The sequence below is a fragment of the Pogoniulus pusillus genome, chromosome 6 (genome assembly GCF_015220805.1).
Source record: "Pogoniulus pusillus isolate bPogPus1 chromosome 6, bPogPus1.pri, whole genome shotgun sequence".
NCBI lineage: Eukaryota > Metazoa > Chordata > Aves > Piciformes > Lybiidae > Pogoniulus > Pogoniulus pusillus.
Genome location: NC_087269.1, coordinates 14,867,492 through 14,889,700, shown reverse-complemented (window position 1 = coordinate 14,889,700; position 22,209 = coordinate 14,867,492). Strand labels below are relative to the sequence as shown.

Below are 22,209 nucleotides of genomic sequence, written 5' to 3'. Positions count from 1 at the left end.
TCGGTTTGGCACAGCTCCCCCTGGCCCAGACCGTAGTCAGGGTAATGTATGAGTGACCAGCAGGTGTGCTGTGCTGTCAGTGGGCAGAGCTGACCCATCGGGCAGGTCGTTGACAACAATTGTTGCACATTCTGGGAGTCCATGTGCCTGCACGGGTCTGATGCTGGCAGTGGGCTTTTGCCCCTCACCCCTCTGCCTCTCACTTCTCCAATAGGAATCCCTGGGCATCCAGGCAAACTCCCTAGGATGTGCTTGCACCACATCTCCTGAGCAGCTGTTGTCTGTGGGGGAGCAAAGGTGATTTCATCTTTGTTGATTTACATGTACAAGAGAGGCAAGATTTAGTCTCTCACAGATGGTCAAGCTGGAGGGTGGGCTTAATGGGAGCAGTGAGACTATTGGTTGACATGAGGGAATTAAGGGTATGAGGACATCTCCAAGACTGAGTTTTGCTCTTGCTGCAGCAGCTCTTACTCTTCAGAATTGCTGGACTTGTGTGGCTCATAGAGGACTTGATTTTTCTTCTTTGCAGATGAGCACCGGCTACACAGTGGAAAGCTGTGTCTGATTATCCTGACATGCATAGCAGAGGTAGGTTTCCTGTGTGAAATTGTTTGACAGGTGGTGTGTTACGGGGCTGTATCTGCATGTTCCTCCTCTGTCTCCTGTTGAGCAGTAGCTGAAGATCCACAGTGGTGCTGAGTAGCGAGTACCTCGGGCACTTAATGCTTTGCCAGCAAACCTGATGCAGTAATGTTAAAATTGACTTAAAAATTGGATCATTGTATTTGGGCTAGCCAACTCCCAGGAATGAAGAGAGGAAAGAGTGGAGCTGAGCCTAAAAGAGTGGAGCTGAGCTCTCTTAGCTGTTCAGTTTGTGGTCTGACTTTTATATGAGAAATATTCTAATATCTTTCAGCTTTGTACTGTTCATGGTAAACATGGGCAATGCCATATCCCTTCTACCTAAAATTTAAACAAGTCTGAAGGAAAGCCACTTGGTTGTAGGTCTCTACTAGCAAGACCAAGCAGAAAATCTGATAGGCAGGTACAAAAATAGTATCACAGAACTATGGCAGCAGTCCTGGCTGAATGTGGTCCTGTCTCATGGGAACGAAGTACTGATGGCTTGAGTGATGTCCTGGGTGGTGTCTGAGGGTGTGTGGCATTTGGATTTTGCTTGCTTGCAAGACCTTTCATCCTTAACAAAGAATAAAAAGCAGTGGTGTTGATAGCCAGTGTGAGGATTCTGAAGTAATATTTCTTCAGGGTGCAGTCTGAGAGCTGAGCATCTGCATTTCAGATATTTATAATTAAACGGTTTTGGCTCTTGATTTCTTCAGGTAGATTCATAGATAATACAAGATAAGAAATTCTGTTTCTACACAGAAAGGGCGTGGTTTGATTCTGGTATTAAAGGGAAGTTATCACCCAACCTGGAGGTGCATTACCTGAAGGAATCACTTTGATTCCTTCAGGTGGTTTTAGAGTGAGTTTTTTGTGAGGAGTCAGACAGCTCTTAAACCCACCTGCTAGTATCGCAGTAACTTCTGGCATTACAGTCCTGTCAAAATGTCAATATAAACCTTCATACACATGGTCACAGGAACCTGTGTGCTGGACAACCACCTCATGCCTTATACAGCACTTGTTAAACACTTGACATTGTGATTTGTGTTTTCTAGAGTTTGGATGAGCAGAGAGAGGAGAATAGAAAAGAAATCGCTTACAGAACAGGCAGTAATGCAGACTTTAAAGTGAAACTGGCACCAGGAGGGGTTAACTTCTGGTGTGGTTGGAGACAGGGCTGGGGCAAGAGGAGGTGACAGGTGGCTTTCTAACTTTCTAACTGTGTGTTGGGAGTTTCACACTGAAATGAATGTGATTTGAGAGGCAAGTGGAAGGTGTTAGGCACTTGTGTGGCTATTTGTAGCTCCTCCCTTTTCTTTCCCTTTTCAATAGGATCAGTATGCTAATGCTTTTCTCCACGATGACAACATGAATTTTCGAGTAAACCTACACAGGATGGTGAGTCTTTTCCTCCACATGCTCTGTTTTCTGTTTGGGATGAGAACAGAGAGGATTTGAGTTCCTGTGTGTTGAAAACTACATCACAGACACCTAACCTGGATTGCTAAGGCATGTGGAAATACGGTGAGAAACGAGTAGTTGGGGAATGATTTTGCAGTTGCTCTCGGAATGCCTCACTCCTTGAAAGAATAAAGAGCTGGTTGCTCTGCTGGTGAATTCAGAGGCCTGTGTAGCTGGGGAGGAGCTGTGTGTTTTAAAGTCTCTGAGGAAATCACTGGCAGAGAGAATGTTCTGCCTTAATCTTCAGCAAGCATTAGTCCTCATGTGATAAATGAGCAGCCAGCTGGAGTTACACTGAGTGTTCCAGTTTGGCTCATTCTTTGTCCTGGGTGTTGTGACTCTCCTTCGAGGAAGGATGTATTTTTTTCCAGAGATTCTTCCTCTGGGTATCTGTGGAGAAAGTGTCCTTACTGGGCTCACAAAGCTCTGTACCTACAAGTAACTTTAATGGCTATCCTAACTTGATGCTTTCTGTCTCTGTGGCACGGGCAAGTTCCACCTCCTGACAGTGAAAGTAGCACTTAAAAATGTCCCTAGTCCGGGACAGAAAAATCCCAGATTTTTGGATGGCTGGGATGCTTGTCATACTCACAACAAACGTGGCATTCAGTTAGCCTTTTCTGGCTAATGAAGACCAAACCCATTTGATCCTGCACACACAGATCAGGCTTCTGGATCAGGAGCAAATCAGTATGTTACTGAGGAGGAGGAATTGCTGTGCAGTTAGTTTATTCTCGTTTTTTATTATCTTTCCCCCTCCTATCCTGACCTGACTATAAATGTTCTCCAGTTCCATAGCTGGAAAACCAAAAGCTAAGTGGTCAGCATACTGAAAATCAGGCACAGTTTTAGTACAGCCACAGCCTTTCGGTGAGATAGCAGATGGAGAAAAAGACAAAGGGAAGCCTGTGCTGATGGTGTGAAAAATACAGTAATATAGATTGTCACTTCAAGCTTCTACTGACTTCTTTTCTTTCATCTTTTGTGTATTTGAAGCCAATGAGACATAGGAAGAAAGCAGCAGACAAGAACCTGCCTTGTCGCCCGCTGGTGTGTGCAGTGCTTGGTGAGTATTGTCAGAGTAGGTGTGTGCTTGTGCTTCCCAAAGCACCTTTTGTTCTGCAGGTTTATGAATTAAGGGGAGAGGTGGAAGGACTTAAAGGGAGGGCAGTTACTTGCTGAAGATATTTTTGGCAACAGACAGTCTGTCTCAATAGCTGGCTGCCTTATAAGGGAGTGAAATCCAGGATTGCTGCTCTGTAGTAAGGAATCCTGTATGTGTTTGCAGTAAGTTTTGCAGGAGCCTTTACCTGGAAAAGTAACCATAGAGGGGGCAGTTGATAAATAGGTTCAGAGATCTAGGTGAGTTAGTCACAAGTACTTTTTAGATGATGTGAAGAAGGTAAACCTACAGAAAGGACAGCTGTTTGTTGGGGGAAGGTATTTTCTGGGCATTTAGCCTTTTCTCAGCAAAATCCCAATAGGAATGTCAGTAGCTGAGGTTGGTTTTGCATGTGGAAATGGAAGCTTGGTCCAAAGTTTTTCATGCAGCATATGATGAGATTCTGACACTCGTTGCTGTGGAGGCCAAAAACATAAGTGGGTGCAGAAGTGGATGGAGCCTGAATCCCCCAGTGACTCTTAAGTGGGATGGTATGGAAACAATCTCAGATGAACATTTTCAAACAGGTTGTTGTTGAAGACAGAAGAAGAATCTTTTGAAACTTTACATGCACTTTTGACCTAGAGTCTTTTTAGTTATTATTGAGCCATACTGCTGCACTTCAGGTACCCTAGAAGGTTAAATCTCACAATTGTTACCACTGGCATGGGTTGAGCATTTTCTTCTGAAGTTGTGCTGTACAGAGAAGACACACAAGTTATGTTAATGTTTGTTGGCTGAACCATGGTAACTTACATCTTTTAATTGCATTTCTCTACTCTGCTGCTTCTCCTCACAATGAGGGCCACACAGAATCAGAGAATCACAGAATGTTAGGTGTTGGAAAAGAGACATCCAGAGATCATCAAGTCCAACTCTCCTACCGAGGCAGGATCCCCTAGGGTTTGCACAGGAACGTATCCAGGCAGGTTTTGAAAGTCTCCAGAGAAGGAGACTTCACAACCTCTGTCCAGCCTGTTCTAGTGCACAGTCATACATGCTGTAAAGAAGTTTCTCCTCAAGGTGAAATCTTCCACATTCTAGTTTGTACCCATTGCTCCTTGTCTTATTGCTGTGCACCATCAAAAAGAGATTGGCCCCATCCACTTGACACTCACCCCTTGGATATTTGTATGCATTGATCAGATTACTTCTCAGTCTTCTCTTCTCCAGACTAAACAGCCCCAGGGCTCTCAGTCTCTCTTCATAGGGCAGGTGCTCAATTCTCCCAGTCATCCGCTTAAATCTCCACTGGATACTCTCCAGCAGGTTCCTATCTTGAGTTGGGGAGCCCAAAACTGGGTACAGTATTGCAGGTGTGATCTTACTAGGGCAGAGTAGAGGGGAAAAAGAACTTCCCAAGAGCTACTGGAGACACTTGTCTTGATGCAGCCCAGGATGCCATTTGCTTTCTTGGCCACAAGGGCACTTTGCTATCTCATGGAGAACATGCTGTCTACTAGGACTCAAAGGTCTTTCTCTGTGGAGATGCTTTCCGACAGGGCGACTTCTAACATGTACTGGTGCCTGTTGTTATTCCTTCCCAGATGGAGGACCCTGCACTTGTCCTTACTGAATCTCATGAGGTTTGCCTTCACCCAGCTCTGCAGCCAGTCCAGATCTCATTGGATGGCAGCACAGCATGACAGGCTGTCAGCCACCTCCTCCCCACTCCAGTCTTGTATCATCAGAGAACTTGCTGAGAGTACACTCAATACTTTCATTCGGGTTGTTAATAAAGGTATTGAGCAAAACTGGGGCCAGTACTGATCCTTGGGGAACACCATTGGCCACAGGCCTCCAAATCAACTCTGTACAGTGTCTCATTTAGAGACATTCTCCTGTTTTTTGTCTCTCTGAATGAACCTTAAGCAGAAGCTTAGTTTGCGTTGAGGTTGGACTAGGTTTAGAATCATTGAACAGAATCAAAGACTGATTCTATTTACTTGCTTCAGGATTTATTTCAGAGAGAAACAGGTGTTCTCTCCACTGTCTTCTCTCTAAGCATCTGGGTTGTGCATTGTTTCTGGTAAGAAAGCTTTTCTGAAACACACTTCTCAATGTGTAGTTTTCCATTAGTGAGAAGGCTTTTCATAGGAGAGCAATTCTGAGCATCAGAATTTGTGGTGTATTCTTTGACTAATAGCAGGGGGAAAATGGGGAAGTGTGGTGCCTCAAAGCAAAGCATATTACGCCCTCAGTTTCCAGTACTGTCTCTTGAATCCCAGAAGATATTTAATAATCTTTAAAACAAAAATAAAGAGAAGAATTCTTTCATCCAAGCAGGACTGTCATCTAGTAGAGGTAGTGTGATGGTTTGGGCTCTTACCCGCCCCCCCCACACTTTGTATTTGCCCCAGCTAACTCAGACGGACCCTGGGAATATAGATGAAGCAATTTATTTACAGCTAGCAGAATTTACAAGCAGCTATTTACAATATATACAGTTATATACAATTATATACAGAAATATACAAAGGATAAACAATACAGAAGCACAACTCCCCTCCCAGAAACCTGAGTCCCCAGGAGGGGCTTTCAAACCACCCCAACACCTCCCCTTGCCCTCTCAACCTTACCCCAGTTCTCAGGAAGAATAGAGGTGCGGCCAAGAGGTTAGGGAGCAAGGTTAGTAGGAGCAGGGTTAATGAAATGTGACCAGGTCTAAGGCAAAGGCAGAAGAGAAGACAAAATGGAGAAAGTTTACTTCTTCTTCCCAGAGTTCTCAGCGAGACTGTGAGAGAAGTTGACATCAATTGTTTTCATTTCACTGCCCATTATCTAGTTCTTTTACCAAAACATTCCAGCTTGCTTCTAACTCGCACAGGTAGGTATCACAGTATCAGAGTATTATCAGGGTTGGAAGAGACCTCACAGATCATCAAGTCCAACCCTTTACCACAGAGCTCAAGGCTAGACCATGGTAGTTTGAATTCCTTGTTGTTAACTAACTTGATCATTTTCTTTTCTGTCAGATCTGATGGTGGAGTTCATTGTAACACACATGATGAAAGAATTCCCTATGGATCTCTACGTGTAAGTGTCTCTGGGGTGACTTTGTTTGAAGTTTGAATTTGGGTGGAGTTCTAGGCGCAGAGCAATTTTCCAGCTGAAATGGCACTCTTTGGCTGATGGGGACAGGATGGCTTTTCGTGAACTCTTCCTGCAACTTCTTCTAAAAGCTCTGTGTGCCAGAAAATTGAAAGCAAAACGAATTTCCGCCTTTCAGACTGAATTCTTAATCTACTCGATCAAATACAAAAGAGCTTTTCAATCTGAAAGAAGTTTTGTAATAACAGTCATTGTAAGAATTCTTACTTTCAGAAGATGAATCTCGGTCTAGAAACTGGAAGGACATCTTTGAAAAACCAAGGGCAAGTGATGTGAAGCCTGGAAGGCGAAGTGGGGGAGAAGTTTAGGCTTGAAACAGCTTGCTAGGCAACGAAGGAGTAAAACTTAGCAATGGTGAAAAAGGGAGAAGAGGACAGGGCTACACATGAGCACTCTGTGTCCCAGGAGGCTTTGTTCTGCCGTAGTTTGGAGGGCAGAAGTAGGATTTAGACAGATCATAAGCTTTGCTCTGGCGGTTTGTACAGTACTGAATTCCCCCAAGGCTTGAACAGGACTATGCTCTGTGGAAGAGGCAGAGATATGTAGGCTGTTTACCCTTAAGGTAACTTTTCATCATGCTCTGATTTTGCCCAAATAGCCCTGTAACTTCAGTGCTTTGGCAAGGGTTGCACAACTCAATTAAGAGTTTGTGAGAAATGTGTTTGTTTTAGTGGCAGAGAAATTAGTAGATGGGTATAGCACATTGGAATTTCACAAGAAAAGTGTGAAATGCTTGGACTCAGAAGTAAGATCACATCTAGAAACCTTGTGGGAGTGAAAACAATGAGCAGTAGCAACCATCAGTGGACAGCTGTATCCATTAATTTAGGCATGTTTGTGCAGTCCTTTCACTACCCTCCTGTCTGAAACCATCCAGTAGCAGACACAGTTACTGCAGACAAAGTGGGTGTTCTGAATGCACAAAGAATGTCATACTTCTCTGCAATACATTTGAAAGGTGACAAAATGAACTTGTTTGAGGGAGGGCATATTAATATCTAAAAGAAATCCAAGTTGCTTTGACCAAGAGCAGCCAAGAGGTGCTTTGTTCATTGTGTATATCGATGAATCCTTAGCACGAAGCTAAAAACCAGAAGCAGCACATCAGGATGGATATCTTAACTAGGGCAGTTTCATAACTAAAGCAATGTGGTTTAGGACTCTATAGGCTGGTAGCTGGCTCTGTAGACAAGCATACTAAGGCTGTTAGGCTCCTCCTCATCCCTTTTCTTCCATGCATTGGTTTCATGCAGAAAGCTGTATGCTACTGTGTACAGCTCCAGGGTTTCAATGCTGAAATGTGTCTGTAGAGCATTTTGCTGTAGCAGCTATTGTAATAAATAAAAGTTGTCATATTCTCTCTGGGCAGTGCCTTAAACTGGTTTGGTGGTGTGTTTTTTGTTTTGTTTTGTAGGGGCAAATTTTACTCTTACAGCCAAGCAAATGCATAGATGGAAAGGTATTGGGCACTGCGTGGTATTGGTAACATCAAACATAGCAGTTTGGTCCCCAGAGCAATTGCTGTTCCTCATCTGAAGACAGCACTCTATATCTTAGTTGATTTGCTTCCTTTTCTTGGTTTAATTTATGAGAATCCAATTTAAAATGAAGCACTTAATGCTATGCTCAGCTGTTATAAATAGTTTTACCTTTATTCATCCGAAGCTGGTTTCAGCCTTTACCCTATTGTGGTATTTTTGGGAGCATCTAAGAATTTTAAAAGAATAATGCATCCCTTCTGCATAGTATATCTTAAAGCTTTTTAGAGCCTTATTTTGAACTCTTCATCCCATTTTGAATAACTTCCAGTCAGTTTGGGTGGGGTTTTGTATTTGGTTTCTCTTTGTCTGAGGGACATTGTCTTCCAGTAGCATCTTTTTAGAGGGATATTGATATGACTGAGATAATGTGCTTTTGACAAATAAGAATATAGGGGAAAAAAGGAATTTTCCTTTGTGAAGACTTCCTTCTCTTTTGTTGTTTTTTTTTTTTTTGATGTCAAGAACTAAAAATAGCTGGGTCTAGCAAATTCAATTCTGTGTATATTTTCTCTGTCCTTGATGATAACTAGTGCTGGAGAATTTACTCACTCATGCACTGAAGAGTTTGTTGACCACTAGGGACTGTGAGACCTACAGACTTCACAAGTATGCTAACTGTATGGTGGGGCATTTCAAAGCTTGTAGGTGTACTTCTTGATCATCCAAAAGCTCATACTTAACCATATTTGTTTAAGGCAAGTGGAAAATTTTACAGGAGTATCTTTTTTTCCATATAATTAAGCGGCGTGCCTCAGTCAAGTGTGAAATATTGCTGTTTGGCTGTCATTTCCTTTGGGCCAGAGAAACTGAAAAGCTCCATTGTGTCCAGGTGTTATAAAATCTGAGTGCAGTATCTCATACAAGTGGAACCTGCAATTTAGGTAACACCTTTTGTGGAGCTAATGAGACCCTCAGGTGAGGGCAGCAAAGAGTGGGAAGTATTGATTAAATATAAGCAAGGAACTTGTATTTGTAGTTGGCTCAATCATGTTGAGCTTAAACTGGCATGCAGGCCCCTTGTCTAGTCTGATTCTTTCTTTCAGATGTTGCTTCCCTTTAGGAACCCAAACCCATGAGCCTCATGCTCCTCTGGTAGGCCTTGAGTTTGTCTGTTTCCCTGCAGCTAATTTCAGAGACATTTCCAGGTTTGGTGTAGAATTGTCAGGAAATGCCACATAATTAATCTTTTGCCTTCTCTTTTCCAGTCGGTGCATTCAGATTGTGCACAAGCTGCTGTGCTACCAGAAGAAATGCAGAGTGAGGCTCCATTACACCTGGAGGGAGCTCTGGTCAGGTACTTTACCTCTCCAGTGAAAGCCCAGAATGGGAGGCTTTTTGATGTTTGACTACATGTTCCACTGCTACGGAGTTAAACAGCAAGAAGCAGTTCTGTTAAAGCATCTTTACTTTGCTTCTTAGTGGTTATGTGCAAATTGCCTCCTTTGGAAAGCCAGGTCATTATCATAATGGTAGTTCATTTACTTTCTTGTCTGGCCATGATCACCATGGTATCCAAACGTCTTTGTTTTCCTCTTTCATTACCTGAGTCTCTCTTCACCTGATTGGAGAAATGAAATAATGTATTTGCAGCAGTGTTTCAGGTGCTTGTGAGCAGAAAGGAAATAGGCTTTCGTGTAAAGGCAAGTGGGCCTTTTCCTTTCCACTGGATACAGTGCAGTACCTTCTGAACAGAGCAACCTAGAAATGTCAGTGGAAGACAGGCTTTTTAACTCTGACCTTTGCATTGATGGTGGATAGACTAGTCCATTCCACTGGGATCCCAAGATAGAGAAGTGTTACAGGGTTTGACTCATCTGGTGGCCGTGGCTCTGTAGAACTGTTTTATGGTGCAATCATTGTGTGGGAGGTCTAAGGAAGAGGGTAGCAGGATGGATGATGAGACCTAACAGCCTTCTTTCGTGAATATATTGTGTGCTTCTGTTCTTATCTCGTGAGCAGTGAAGTAGCTCAGCTAGGAAAGTACAGTTAATCCCTTAGCTGTTGTGGTTTAAACAAGAGGTTTATGAAAATTCAAGGGAACGTGGCCCTAATTGTGTATTCCTGGAGCTGTGCTTGAGACCTTGGATCAGTGACTTGGCTGGTGTAATGCAGCTCCCATTGGAAATCTGAGAGAGGATGACTTTTGAAAAAGGTGCTGATGAGTGGTTTGTGAAGCTGTTCTCAATTAACAGTGAGTGCTTCTCTTCAGTGGCTCTGCATAGCTGATAGAGGCTACAGAGAAACAAACCAACAATCTGAGTCACTTCCATTTATTAGATTTTCGCCTCGTGTGACATATGACCCATTCAGACTTGGTAAATTATTCCTGTGGAAGGTGAAGTGAGTGCCCCTAATTAAGGGATTAGTGATTTCTGTTTTTTGTTTTCTTCAGAGCCCCTAGAGGCATGGCTGCAGCGTAGTGCTGGTTCAGGAGAAGGGCAGGGACGATGTGGATGTTTGTTGTGAATAGAAATTGCATCTGACAGCACGTGTGGTGTCTTCTCAGCAGTTACAGTGAACCAGATCCATTCCTATCTGGCCACGTGGAGTCTTTCCAACATGCTGGCAGTGTGGAAGTCTCAAATGTTATGCTGTCATGGTTTGAGACTGGCTGCCTTTAAGAACCATAAAGTTGAGGGTCTCCAGAAACTAGATAGGCCCAGGAGGTGGACTGGAAAGTGTAATTTCTTTGTTATTTCACTCTCATAAGTGTTGCATCCCTGTAAAACAGGCTGTAGAGTCAGTTTCTTCCCCTTTTCCCTCCCTCTCTGCTCCTGGGAGGACGCATGAAGCCTTATTTGGGGTTTGGTGCAGCTGCCAGTTTGGGCCTGGCTTGCCCTGCAGTTGGCTTGCTGAGTTGATAGCTGCATTGCTCAAGTGGCAGGGGTGCAGACAGGCGTGGTATAGGGGGTGGCATTTGAGCCTGGGATTTTGGCCTGGTTTGGAGGGAGTTTTGTGGAGGCTTTGGAGGCCTATGGAGGTTTTGGAGAACTGAGCCCTATGGATTTCTTTGCATTTTATATGCTTTTGCACTGTGCTATATGTAGTTTTGAATAGTATTCCCATATAAAGTTCTAGTTCTAGCCAATCCTGATGGTGGAGTGTTTTCTTCAGCTACTTTGATAAGAGTTACAGAGCTTGTCTTACTTTCTAAAGGCAGACTTGTGCGTTTTGCTGTGATAAAAATGCTTTCATGGAAAGGTCTGTAGGGCACTGAAGAGGTTGCCCAGGGAGATGGTTGAATTGCCATTCCTGGACGTGTTTAAAAGCCACATGGATCTGGTGCCTGGGGACATGGTGTAGTGACAGGCTTGGTGAAATGAGTGAAATGGCTGGGCTTGAGGATCTCAGAGATCCTTTCTGGCCTGGATTAGAGGTCTCGATGGTTGGCCTTGATGATCTCAGAGGTCTTTTCCAACCCAAACAATTGTATGATTCTGTGGTGTTCCACAGTCAAGGAAGCACACTCTTACACATCTTTCAAGCCTTACCTTTCCCTGTTACAGAGGGGGAAAAGCTAAAAATCCTTGCTACACCCTGAGAGTCTAGTGTCTTGGCATATCTATGTTAGCTGTCACTAATTAGCTGGTGTTTGTATAGTGCTTTGGAAGTGTAAAGGGCCTCAGAAGGAAAGCAGTAAAGTCAAAAACTGGCATTGGTCAGGCTCTGTAAAAGATCTCAAATATCTACACACCTGATGGCCTGATGTAGCTGAAGAGCTTCATGCTTGCTATTGATTTCTGCTTTTTTAGGGAGATCCTGTCATACAGTAAGAATATGCCAGTTTTTTTTCTTACAGGATGCTGAGGTGAATAAAAAGATTCTTCAGTATCTGCTAGGTGATTCATACAGGCTGGAATGCCCTGGGTTTGACAGTATGTGCACCTGTAAAAGGGCACCTCCTGGCTGCTCTAGGTGTCTACTTCTAGAGTGCTGTATGTGTCAGTAAAATGCTAATTGCTACTCCTATCTTGGGATATATTTCATAATTAACTCTTATCTCTGTCAAAGCTGCTCTTTGGTTACCCAGAATGCTGCTGCCTTTGATGTAAAGACTGGCTATTTTTCTGGTCTTGATCTAACTGACAGATGATTCCAAACTGGAGCACAGGGACTTCTGACTTAATTTCTATCCTTTATGTGAGCATATTCCCCCTTGGCTTTTATTTTGGACTGAAGAAGTAGTTATCACTGCTGGATGAAACAGCTACAAGAGAGCAGCTGTTCACTTTGAGCTCTGAGATCTCAGGTTGCCCCACCAGGTGTGCTTTACAGGTCTTCAAGCCCACACTTATCTGGTCGAATGACAAAGTGTGATGACTGAGGCAGTGCCCCTGTTGTGCAGCATGGATAATAGCAATGGAAGTCCCCCAGCAGAGGTGAGCGGAACAAAGAAGTTAGAAGGAATTGGTGTGAAGAAGTACTGGAAGAAAGGCAGAGACTTCTTCCTGGCACGTAAAAGGAGGAGAGTTGTTTCAGGCAGAAAACTGAGGGGGAGAGGCAGACAAAGGGAATACTGTGGGGTAGGTGGTCGGTATAGGGCGTGGAGGAACTGAGATAAAGGTTGTGGGTGGAAGCAGTAGCAGTGTATGGAGCCTTCTGTTCACTTACTGATTCTAATGTTAGCTGGTCTCTAATTAAGGAAAGCCACTCGTGTGTCATCTGATGGATAGATGCTCTATCCTTTGTGGGTGTTTTGTCTTCAGTATGGAAGGCCAGCAGCACTTTGAGAAAGTTTCTGCATGTCCTTTTAGGATTTTTCAGTTGCAGTGACAGCAGAGAAAAGCAGCAGAGCCAGGCGTTCGGCATCTCTCAGGACACTGTCACACTGTGCCACTATGTGCCACATGGCTTGTGTATGGTCTTACTTCTATTGGCCTTCCTTTTTCAACATCTGAGCTTGAGAAAGAGCAGTATTGTTACTCAGTCTTCACTTCCCTATTAGATAATTCATATCAAGTCACGGGGCCAGGAGCATGACACCCAGTATAGTATAGATCTCTCTCTGTGCTGACTGGATCACCAAGAATATTTAGCTGACAGAGAGCGGTACAGTGGTTTGAGAGCTGAAAGCAGAACTGATGGAAAGGAAGATCTGTGGGCGACAAAAGTAGTGTTAACCCAGGGCAGTAGTATATACAAACTGTCTCTAGCTAAAAGTGGTGTGGAAATGGATAGAAGGTCATTAGTGGAACTAGTGCTAGAGAGTGAAAACCAATTGCATTTTGATTAACACATGAAAATGATTACCAAGTGCACTCACTGATAGATGGAGTAGATACTCAGATCCAGAGATGCGTGCTGATCATGGTTCCTTTAACAGACCTTTACAGCAGAATATTAGCTTCAGTTTAGTCATCTGTGGTTAGTTCCTTTGAGCACTGAGAAAAATCCTAGCAGCTTTTCTTCTGTGACAGTGTACTGTTACTGGTGACTAGCCAGGAAATTCTTCCAAGGCCAGAAACTGGAGGTGAATATGATTCTGTTATCCTGTTCCCTTACAGATAGTCAGGCCAATTGGAAATCTTCTGGACTGTTATGCCAGATACCTTAGACTTTTAAACACTGTGTGTCAAGTGTAAGGTACTTCAGAGAGCTGATAGGGAAACTATACTTGGTAGCAACCAGTTCCCTGCTCTCATAAATAGCATCTTGGGCCCAGTGTTTTTCTGAAGTTCTGCTTCTTTTCATGTGAAAATGAAGCTGGTTTTGCTGGTCATGTAGGTGAGGTTTGGGTTTTGATTGTTGAACTCTTACTAGTTTGTACAGCGCTTGAGTGATGGAAGGTGCTATATATGTTGTTGTTGTCAAGCATGTATAAGCTATGCCAAAAGAATTTTCATGAGTCATTAAAGCTTTTTATATAAAAAGACCTCATTTCTTCAACTCCTCCCACCTCAAAATTAGTAATGCTTGAGCAATTCACTTTGAGCTTAGGGGGGTGCACCACACTTCTTTGCAGTTGCTATGGTTTATTTTAAGCAAAAGCCATGTTTAAAGAAACAGAAAAGTTATTCTAATATAGACTTATAATAGCATAATAAAAAACAAACTTAAATATAATAATGAGTAATGGTCAATTAGCCATTTATTAGGGTAATTGAATGCAATTGAATGCTATGGGCGACCACTGAAATCAGTTCTCAAATTACTGAAACATAAATGCTACATTTTCTTTAGTAGCTTTGTTTGGTAGATGCTGAATGTATTTTTAAAATGAAGGTGCTTCAAACTATCAGATAGTTAGTTTTCTCCATATTTGTTTGAGGATTCTTAAAGGAGACTTTTTCAGTGCTGCTAGAAAACATGTACCTCTTTTTGGTACATTTTCATGGACTCCTTAGGTTCTTTTTGTCAGTCTTTATAACATGAGGATATTTGTTTCAAAATCTATTTGGGTGAATACTAGAGAGATGAAAGGTTCATCTGTGGACCATTTTGAAATAAGGAAGCAATAATTTTGGAGGGAGAAAACCCCCCAACACTTTGAATGTGTGCAACACACTTTTCGTTCATACAGTACACTTTTAAGGTGGTATTTTTCAGTCATTTGTACTTTGCTTTGTTGTTTCCGTGGCTGAAATTACTGATGGTGTTTGTTACTGATGACATTTCTGATTCTCCAGCTGTTCATCAGGTCTGCTTCAGCTCTCTGGTTAGTGGTGCTGAACAAACTGGAAGTCAGGTTATGTTGCGTCTTCCCTTCATCTCTAATCCCACTGTCCCTGTCACATTCCACAGCAGCTGCTTGGCAAGAGAAGCTTGTCTTCTTGCAGCTCTTGTGGAAGCAGAATATGTATACTGGTGTACCAGACAGTCTAGCTCACTGGTAAAATGCCTGATCACTAGCAGCCATGAGAGTCTGAAGGGTATAGAGATGCTTGGCTAGTTAGCAAATGGCTTAAAGATTTTAGGCAGAAGAATTAAAGACCTAAAATTTGACCTTCTTTCAAACTTGCAGAATGTCTTACGTGGCTTTAAAATATGCTGCCATGGCTCAAGATCCAACAGCACTGCCTTCTTGTGTGTTTCTGAAGTTTTCAGACTTCAGAGGAAGTAGTCATGGTCCAGCTGATGGTATAGATAAGGCTGCGGTGGTAGTGTCTGTGCATTCTAGAATTCTGTAATACAACAACAAAGAAAGAAATGGCTTTAAGCTGTGGAGGATGATGCAAGCATAAGAGAATGGTCTTTTCAGCACAGCATCTTCAAAGGTAGCTAATAAAGGTCACATGAAGGGGTGAGATAGAAGGAACAGGAGCTTGTGTGTAGCTGTAAAATGCTTTCATAAGATGAAATTAGGATGAGTACAAAGAAGGTCTGTCTGCCTCTGTTAAAAGGTTCTACTTGAACTTACTGTTTGGGGAAGAAAAAGAAGTCGTTATGTGACACTTGACATGTCAAATAGCTTCCAGCAGGAATGCTTTCTGACTTCACTGCACTGATTGTAAACTGTAGAGAGAACTACAGAACAAATGCAAGTGTTTTAACACCTTTGTAGGCCAACATACCTATTTGTTACCAGATAGAAACTCGGAGTTAGGAGTCATTGAGTGATCTGGAAATGGAGTTATGCAGCATTCTTTACTCTTGGGAATGGAACTAAAAATGCTTTTCAGTTCTATTATTTGAGTGTCTTCCTGGGACCATTCTTTTGTGTGGGGAAACAGAAGAATGAGAGCTGGCATCTAGCTTAGGTGTGTATCCTGGGTATTTTTTCCCCCCCAGTGTTTCTTTATTATAAGCTTGAAAGAGGAAAGGATGTTTCATACTTCATGACTTCTTTAATGTTTATTTCCAAGTGGCACAGTAAATCAACTTTAAAATTGTGATTAACTTATGTCTTGTGCAATGTCCTTATCTGTGACGACTTTCTCTATATATAGGTGACCAATAAGCTTTATCTCTGTTCCCTGTCTTTGAAATGGAAATGAAGTAGTTAATGTGGGCCAGCTGTTCGGTAGGACCAACCAGTAAGAACCAACAGGTTCATGAGTACTTGTACTCTAGTGAAGTTTCAGATGAGGTAGAGTAGTTTTGCAGGTCTATTGGAATAAATAGTTTCTTACACAAACTAAAGGCTGCAATGGATACATACCATGGAATAGGTAGTTGGGGTTGGCAGCCCTTAGAGTTGCCTGTTTTCTGTACTCAGAAAAATGCTGGTATCCTGGTTGCTGATGGAGAGAAGAATACAAGATTTGTGGGTGTTACTGATCACTTGGTATGAATCAGGATGGGAATTTTTCATCCACAGCCTCTGGCTCATGTAAGCACGAAGGGAATGTAGACATTTAAGTGAACAAAAACCTGGTAACCTTTTGGTCATCCTGCCTCAGCCTGGCAGCCCTTACCTGGATATGTTACTCTCTTCCTCAAGTTGTTTATAAAGCTAGCTAACGTTGGAGGTTTTGGCTGTGAGTCTGTAACATTTTGTAGATCATGGTGACCTCGTGGAGATAGTGTGGTAATTTCTTCTGGGAAATAGTCCCACTGATGACAGAAGTGTACCACCAGGGCTGTTCATGGCCACTTCTTTGTCTGCAGAAGGGTCGCAGCATTCCGAATGCAGCGATTTATGCCTATCCCCTTTGTGTTTCAAAGCAACAGCACTGCTGGGTGCCTTACTTTGTGGTTTTCTGTGTTCTCACACAATGTTTCTGCTCTTTCTCCTGATGCTCTTCCTTTTCTGTTTTAAAAGCCCATGCAAAAATGTGCAACCTTAACTCCCAAGACTACTATTTAATTAACAGTGTGAACCTGCACTGTCAGACAGAATAGACTTGAGCTCGATACTTCCCTTTCCTCTACAGAGGAATGAGGCTTGTAGGTGTGTGCTTTTTTATTTGTCACTGATATTTCTGTTGTTGGTGGGTTTTTTTAAGAAGAAATCCTACTGTTCATCTGAACTGTAACTGAAGTTGGAAAATTTGATTTCTTTCTTAGTGCTCACTGGATTGCTATCAAGCAGCATTGCTCTGGTATCAGCAATTAGCATTTCCATTAAGCTTGCAATTTTCACACCATTGGCTGCGGGTGGATTGGAACAGTGAGTACCAAGGATGGGGACTATATAAAGAAAGTAAAAGATTGGAAGTGAAGTAGCCTACTCGACTGATCCTGGGCGCAATGGGTTATGCCAGCATGTGCTCCAGCTCTCAGGCAAGCTGTTGTTTCTCATTAAGAACACAGGCTGCTTTGATGCTTATACCCTGAGAGCCACGGGGAGAAGAGGGAACAGCTGTAGTGTGCCAAGATGCTGGTGATGGGAGCCCGCCAGCAGCTGGCTGCTGTCTACCACAAAGCTTTGGTGGCCAGGAGAAGGAATTTGGCAGTGCTTGTGCCAGCAAGCAGGGAGGCAGCAGTTAGAGGAACTGTACAGCTCTGTGACTTGTTACAGCTGTGAGCAGGGTGCTACTGTATCCGAGCAGAGGAAAGGGACTGAAGCATGCTGAATAGTGGTATTGACAGTGCTTTTATTGCTTCCCCTGCTCCCCTGAGAGGAGACAGCAGCAGTGGTGCAACAGTCTTGTTTTCTGTGCTTTGGCTGATTGACGGGAAGCTGCAAGTGCTGTCCCTGAGTAATTGGTTCAGTTGTCCAAGGATGCTGGGATAGTTTGTGCCTCAGGGAGTTCTGCTGCATTAGTTTGTAATAGCAGTGTAGCTATTTCTCAGACATGCTTCCCATTCCTACTGCTCTATTGGGAAACTACCTCTGTTGCTTCTTTTATGTCAAACTCTATCTGTAGATATTAATTTCTTGCTGAGTTTGTTTTGATCACTGTTCTGAGCATCTGCCCATGCTGAATATGGCCAGATCTGCCACCTCTTAGCACTCAGGTCATCTCAGAATTTCATATCTGAGCCTTTTGCTTCCCTACTTCTAAATTTCTGTTCAGGTATAGCATTTATTACAGATGGGTATTCTGTTCCAGGGTCTCTCCTCCTCCTAATAGCACTGTGCTTATCCTATGGGTGTGGTTATCTTAGCTTAGCCCTTGCGACTGGGCTTCTGGAAACAGAAGAGTGGACTGGTCTGTGGTTATGATACTGTCATGTTGTGAGAGTCTGTTATTTCCACACTCTGCTTAGTTTCTCTCATAATAAGGCAATCATCCTGGGTTGTAGAATCTGGAAAAGTGTTATGGGAAAGCATTGGCTGACTTCTTACTTTTCAACAGGTATTTGATGTTGACTAGTTATAGATAAAATACAGGGTATAGATGGGCCTTTGTCCTGACCAGGTACAGCCAGAGCTGTTCCCATTGCTCTATTTATGCTTCCAGTGCTGTTGCAGACAGGATGGTGCTGTTTTCTCTTTTATGTTGGATGAGTTGAAGCACAGAAAGACTGAAGTGCAGCTTCCTGAGGAGCTGAATCCAGTTTCTTCTCCAGTCCAGTGCACTAATCCTTAGCAGATCTGGCTTACCACATGGTACAATGAGTGGCATGAACCTTGCCTTGAGACTAAGTATGTGTGAATAGGCTTGCCATAAGAGCTCCAGAATGGTTACTCTTCTGTTGAAGCACTGGTAGGCAGAAGATTTCTGTACAGCATGAAAGTGTTGCCTGGATGCCATTATCATCTGTCCTCTAGTGACATGTAGGTGAGGATCCTCCTAAGGTAGCTGTGAGTTTAAACACTGGAAAGAGAACACTGAGTATACTGTTGGTGCAATGGCAGCTTCCAGAGGGAATGGGGAAATCATTGCTCCTTCCCAGTGTGCCCTGAGATTGGGAGGGTAGAGAATTAGGGGATTTTAGTAGAGTACAAGATCTTATTAATTGATGTTCGTAGAATCATAGAAGGGCCTGGGTTGGAAGGGACTTCCAAAGGTCTTCTAGTCCAATCCCCTCTGCAGTAAGGAGGACATCTTCAACTAAATCAGGTTTCTCAGAGCCCTGTTGAACCTCACTTGAAATATCTCCAAGGATGGGGCCTCAACCACCTTGCTAGGCAACCTGTTCCAGTGTTCCACCACACTCATGGTAAAGAACTTGTTCTTAACACCCGTGTTATACTGTAATCGAGGGGTCTCATGTCTCTCTTTCTCCTTTGCTCCTTTGTTAAGGGGCATTATATGCACCATTAGATTTTTGACCTGTAAGTGCAGCAGATGCAATAATAGAGGCCTCTATACTGTGCTCAACCCATCCAGCTCTCACTGATGTGTGTCTCTTAGGACTGTTCTCTTCTGCTCTGTTGTGCAATAACACATTGCTCCTTAGCTGATGGCACTGGCCACAAGAGCTGATAAGGCAAAGTGTCCTCAAAGGCAGCCGTACAGCAGAGTTGCTAAGAGCCTCTTTTGCTGCAGTCATTTCAGTTTAAAAAGCAAGGAGGGTATCTGAAAGCTGTTGACGTCACGTTTTTTTCATTCTTTGGCTAGAATAGTCCTTGGAAGAGAAAATTGTCTAAAAAGCAACCTGTGTACTTTACAGCACTTTCACATAGAGCCAACCATATGCCTTCATGTTCAGTGTAAGTGTCCACTCAGCGTGCTTTTCTGTTTGGATGTGAGGCTGCAAATATAAGATGTTCAAGGTTGCATTCTCCTCTTGTAGATCTAAGAAGCATAACAAGGGTAACTGGTTGCCATAACCAGAGTAGTGTGCGTGCAAGTACTGGTGGCTGATGGTTTAGTGTAGTTACAGCCTTCTGCTTGTGTTCATAGAATTAACCAGGTTGGAAGAGACCTCCAAGATCATCCAGTCCAACCTATCACCCAGCCCTAGCCAGTCAACTAGGCCATGGCACTGAGTGCCTCATCCAGTCTTTTCTTGAAGACCTCCAGGGATGGTGCCTCCACCACCTCCCTGGGCAGCCCATTCCAATGCCAGTCACTCTCTCTGGGAAGAAGTTCCTACTAGCATCCAGCCTATACTTCTCCCAGCACAACTTGAGACTGTGCCCCCTCGTTCTGTTGCTGGTTGCCTGGCTACAATGGCCCTTCAGGTAGTTCACAGTATCACAGTATTATCAGGGTTGGAAGAGACCTCACAGATCATCAAGTCCAACCCTTTACCACAGAGCTCAAGGCTAGACCATGGCACCAAGTGCCACATCCAACCTTGCCTTGAACAGCTCCAGGGACAGTGACTCCACCACCTCCCTGGGCAGCCCATTCCAGTGTCCAATGACTCTCTCAGTGAAGAACTTTCTCCTCACCTCGAGGATTTGTAGATAGCAATGAGGTCACCCCTGAGCCTCCACTTCTCTAGGCTAAACAACCCCAGCTCCCTCAGCCTCTCCTCATAGGGTTTGTGTTCCAGGCCCCTCACCAGCTTTGTCGCCCTTCTCTGGACATGTTCCAGCACCTCAGCATCTCTCTTGAATTGTTGCTACAGAAGGTCCAGTAACACTGTGGTACTGTGGAATTATGAATGTGTATTGTGTCCTGGTAAGGGGTATCAAAGGCAGGTGTTTTGAGAAAAATAAGGCTCTAGAGGCTATTGCAAAAGTGATGCTATTTTCCAGTTAGTGTTGAAATAGATGCCATGCCCAAACCATCCATCACTGTTAAACCGTGGAGCACAAATTGGGATAATATGACTGAGCTCAAGCAAGGGCCACAGTTCTGTCTGCCTGTGCAGCTGAGAGACTGAACTACTTCTCCACTGGGAAAAAAAACATGGATAATTTCCTGGCTTAGTGTCAGAGGGCAGCCTGCAAATGGTATGTGAGAGATGAACTGTTGATTGCAGCAGTGAAAAAGTGACACATCTAGTTTGGCTTGAGGTTGCTCAGGAGTAGTAGCCGTGTTGAAGCTCGGAGGCAGTGGAGTGTTCAGCCTGCTGGACCTTTGCTGTAAAGGTTCATGTGTGTAATTGTGGCTGAAGGGCACTGGCCTTGAAGCTGGATCTAAAAGTTGTTAATCCTGAAAACTCCAAGGCATAGCTGTCCTCATTTTCAGTGCAAGGTCTGCCTTAGAAGCTGACTACAGAGACATAGGTAGCTGTAGATTTAAGAGTTTGTTTTCCACAGTGTTCCTGTTCCTTAGAGCCGCTTTAGCAGAGGCTGGTGCCTCTGCTAAGATCAGTTGCTCTTTGAGCATCAGGGTAGTATATATCCTAATTAGGAATCTGGTTTCCAAACAGCTGGGTAAATTTGTCTGTGCAGTGCACAGAGCAACTATAAACATGTGGATTACCTCTTCTGACCAGCTCTGAGCCCAGTGCTAAGTTTCTTTTTGTGAAGCACATTCTTCTTCCTAGTTCTTAGGGAGGGAGCAGCATAGATCAGCTGTGAATGGACCATGCTGCAGTTCAGATATCAAGATTGATTTCAAGCAGTCATAATCTCTTTTAACTTGAACAGGAAAACTAAGCATGAGCAAATTTGTCATAACTGCTGGAACAAACAATAGGAGCTGTTGTTGGGGTAGAACAGAGCAATGTAGAATAGAACCATAAAATAGTTTAGGTTGTAAGGGACCTCAAAGATCATCTAGTTCCAACACCCTGCCATAGGCAGGACACCTCCCACTAGAACAGGTCACTCAAGGCCTCATCCAACCTAGCTTTGGACACCTCCAGGGAGGGAGCATCCACAGTCTCCCTGGGCAACCTGTTCCAGTGTTCCATCACCCTCATTGTAAAGGACTTCTTCCTAATATCTAGTTTAATAGTCCTTGCCTATCTGCGAGTGCTGGTGCTTGAGACATGGTGGTTGTGCTTGTTCTTTCAAAACTCATATCTGTCTGCTGTGGGCAGCGTTCATGTTGTTCAGTGGCTTTGTGCTGCACTGGCAAAGGCCTTACAGCAGGATTGTAGTGGGTGAGCGAGAGGGGAACAAACAAAGGCATTCACACCACCTGTTGTACAAAACTCAGAGCTCTGCTACTTGTGCTTTCAGAAGACATTACTGCTAGTAGTTGAACAGCAACACCTGGTCACAAGATGTGGCTGCATGGAATTGCATGGCCTGGAAAAGGTAAAAACATGCTTATAACTACTAAATAGGGAGATCACCATTAAGCTGCTGTGACAAACATGCAGGAGGGCAGCTGCCTTAAGTCCAAGGCACTGATTGCAGGAGACTCTACTTTTTTGCTGTGGAGGCTTGGTTACCTTGGCAACCTGTTTTTAGCTGGATCTGTGCTCTGGTGGAGAGCCCATCTACACCTGCTACTTCTTTGTTTTGAAATGGCTTTTCTATAGAAAAATAATCTGACAGAAGTACTTCCAGAGTTGGATTATCATGGAATCCAGGCTTTTCTTTTGGTCCCAGCAGTTTTCAGTCTGATGAGGAGGTGATGATGGTACAGGGACTTCTGTGGCTAGGTTGAAAAAGTATTAATGTAT

The 22,209-nt window shown here is 43.5% G+C and overlaps 1 protein-coding gene across 11 annotated transcripts in view; it reads left to right on the top strand.

Moving 5' to 3' along the window:
• Positions 1-22,209, top strand: part of ARMH3 (armadillo like helical domain containing 3) — a 156,373-nt gene that overhangs the window by 42,385 nt on the left and 91,779 nt on the right. For all 11 annotated transcript variants that reach the window (XM_064144550.1, XM_064144549.1, XM_064144547.1 and 8 more), the window contains 5 exons: positions 533-591; positions 1,963-2,028; positions 3,088-3,157; positions 6,229-6,289; positions 9,111-9,199. In XM_064144550.1, coding sequence (XP_064000620.1) covers positions 533-591; positions 1,963-2,028; positions 3,088-3,157; positions 6,229-6,289; positions 9,111-9,199 — 345 coding nt within the window. The remainder of the gene's footprint in view (positions 1-532; positions 592-1,962; positions 2,029-3,087; positions 3,158-6,228; positions 6,290-9,110; positions 9,200-22,209) is intronic.